At 36.8% G+C, this 1,325-nt stretch overlaps 1 protein-coding gene across 1 annotated transcript; it reads left to right on the top strand.

Moving 5' to 3' along the window:
- The first annotated feature begins 315 nt into the window (after positions 1 to 315).
- Positions 316 to 1,157, top strand: LOC100255413 (uncharacterized). The gene is made up of 2 exons (XM_002277414.4): positions 316 to 686; positions 801 to 1,157. Exons 1-2 carry the CDS (start codon positions 548 to 550, stop codon positions 1,028 to 1,030), a joined length of 369 nt encoding a protein of 122 aa, XP_002277450.1. The 5' UTR covers positions 316 to 547; the 3' UTR covers positions 1,031 to 1,157.
- Positions 1,158 to 1,325: the final 168 nt, after the last annotated feature.

Below are 1,325 nucleotides of genomic sequence, written 5' to 3'. Positions count from 1 at the left end.
TCCATACCCCAATTTTGGATACTTTAAAATCTCCAATTCTCATGGAAAAATGAGCTGTTAAAATTGATAATATGACTTTCACTTTAGATTGATATTGTGTTTTCAAAGTATGGGCTGATCTTCCGGCTGATCAACTACCCATCCTCATGTGAATCATCAGTTGCAGATTGCCCATTGGATGCCAACCGATCATTCTGATTTGGGAAAGATGCTTGTAGCTTTTGATCTGGCCATCTTTGAGTAAACCACTAGATTTTGCGCAGGATTTGTATTTGGCTTTTAAGTTCTTTATTTGTACTGATTCCATTTGTTTTCTTTATCACTTTTCTTGTTTGTCAAAAGCTTCACATTAGCTTTTTGCAGTTTTTTCCTTTTTAATAATATTCACCAAGATATACCTGATCATCTTTCCCAAGAAAATGAACTCTATAAATGACCTTAACCAGTTCAATACTACTGAAGTACTGAGCTTGCAGAATAGGAAACCTTCCCCACTGTCTTCAGAGAAGAAAAAGAAGTGCCAGAAGCAAGGTAACAGAAGAAGAACATGAAAGGACAATTACTTGGCTGTCTCTTCTTCTTCATGATCATAACTTACAAAGCTGATTCATACTCGGTACGTGAAAGCACTTTCACTGCAGAAGCCCGAGGATGCGGCCTTCAGATGGATGCAAAGCAGCTCAAAAGTAGGAGTTTTCTGAATCTCTCAAATAGATTGTTTACACATTTGATAAAAGTTATTAATCAACAGTTCAACACATCTTGTTAATTGAATGATTTTTTATGTGCCATGGATGCAGATGTAAATGGAATGGTGGTGGAATCAGGGAGAGAAGGGAATGAAGAAGTGTTCAATAAGGAAGTGTTGCAAGAAACAATTCATAAAGGAAAGGGGGCTTATGGAGGTGCAGATCTCCTTCGTCAACACCATACTCGCTCAGCCGCAACATACCCCTTCCTAGTTAGACCACTCTTGTCAACAATTGGGCATATTATGATAGGATATGTGCTGCTTGTTGGTTTCTTTTGATGGTTTGAGATGATTTTATGAAGATGAACACAAACAAGAGCTCAGTGATCGTTATGATTAATGGCAATTAGTCATGGATGTACTATTATGTAATGAATTATAGTACTTCGTTTTTTTTTTTTTTTAATTCCAGTGCATCATGCTTAACAAAATTGATAAATCAATTAAGCAATAATCTCCAAAACAGTCAGTAGCTTGGAGGTAAAATACCAAAAAAATGGATACACCAGTGTTGGTGCTCAATCTTTCTGGACTTAAAGTGGATGCCACGGTGTCAAATGGTGACCACTATGAT

This window comes from Vitis vinifera, chromosome 11 (genome assembly GCF_030704535.1).
Source record: "Vitis vinifera cultivar Pinot Noir 40024 chromosome 11, ASM3070453v1".
Taxonomy (NCBI): domain Eukaryota; kingdom Viridiplantae; phylum Streptophyta; class Magnoliopsida; order Vitales; family Vitaceae; genus Vitis; species Vitis vinifera.
This window is presented reverse-complemented; position numbering and strand designations above follow the sequence as displayed.

Excerpts from the sequence above, each read along its gene's own strand:
- LOC100255413 (XM_002277414.4), top strand. The coding sequence starts at position 548 with ATGAAAGGACAATTACTTGGCTGTCTCTTCTTCTTCATGATCATAACT. Across the intron at positions 687-800 it reads GGATGCAAAGCAGCTCAAAA|ATGTAAATGGAATGGTGGTG; the intron begins GTAGGAGTTTTC and ends CCATGGATGCAG.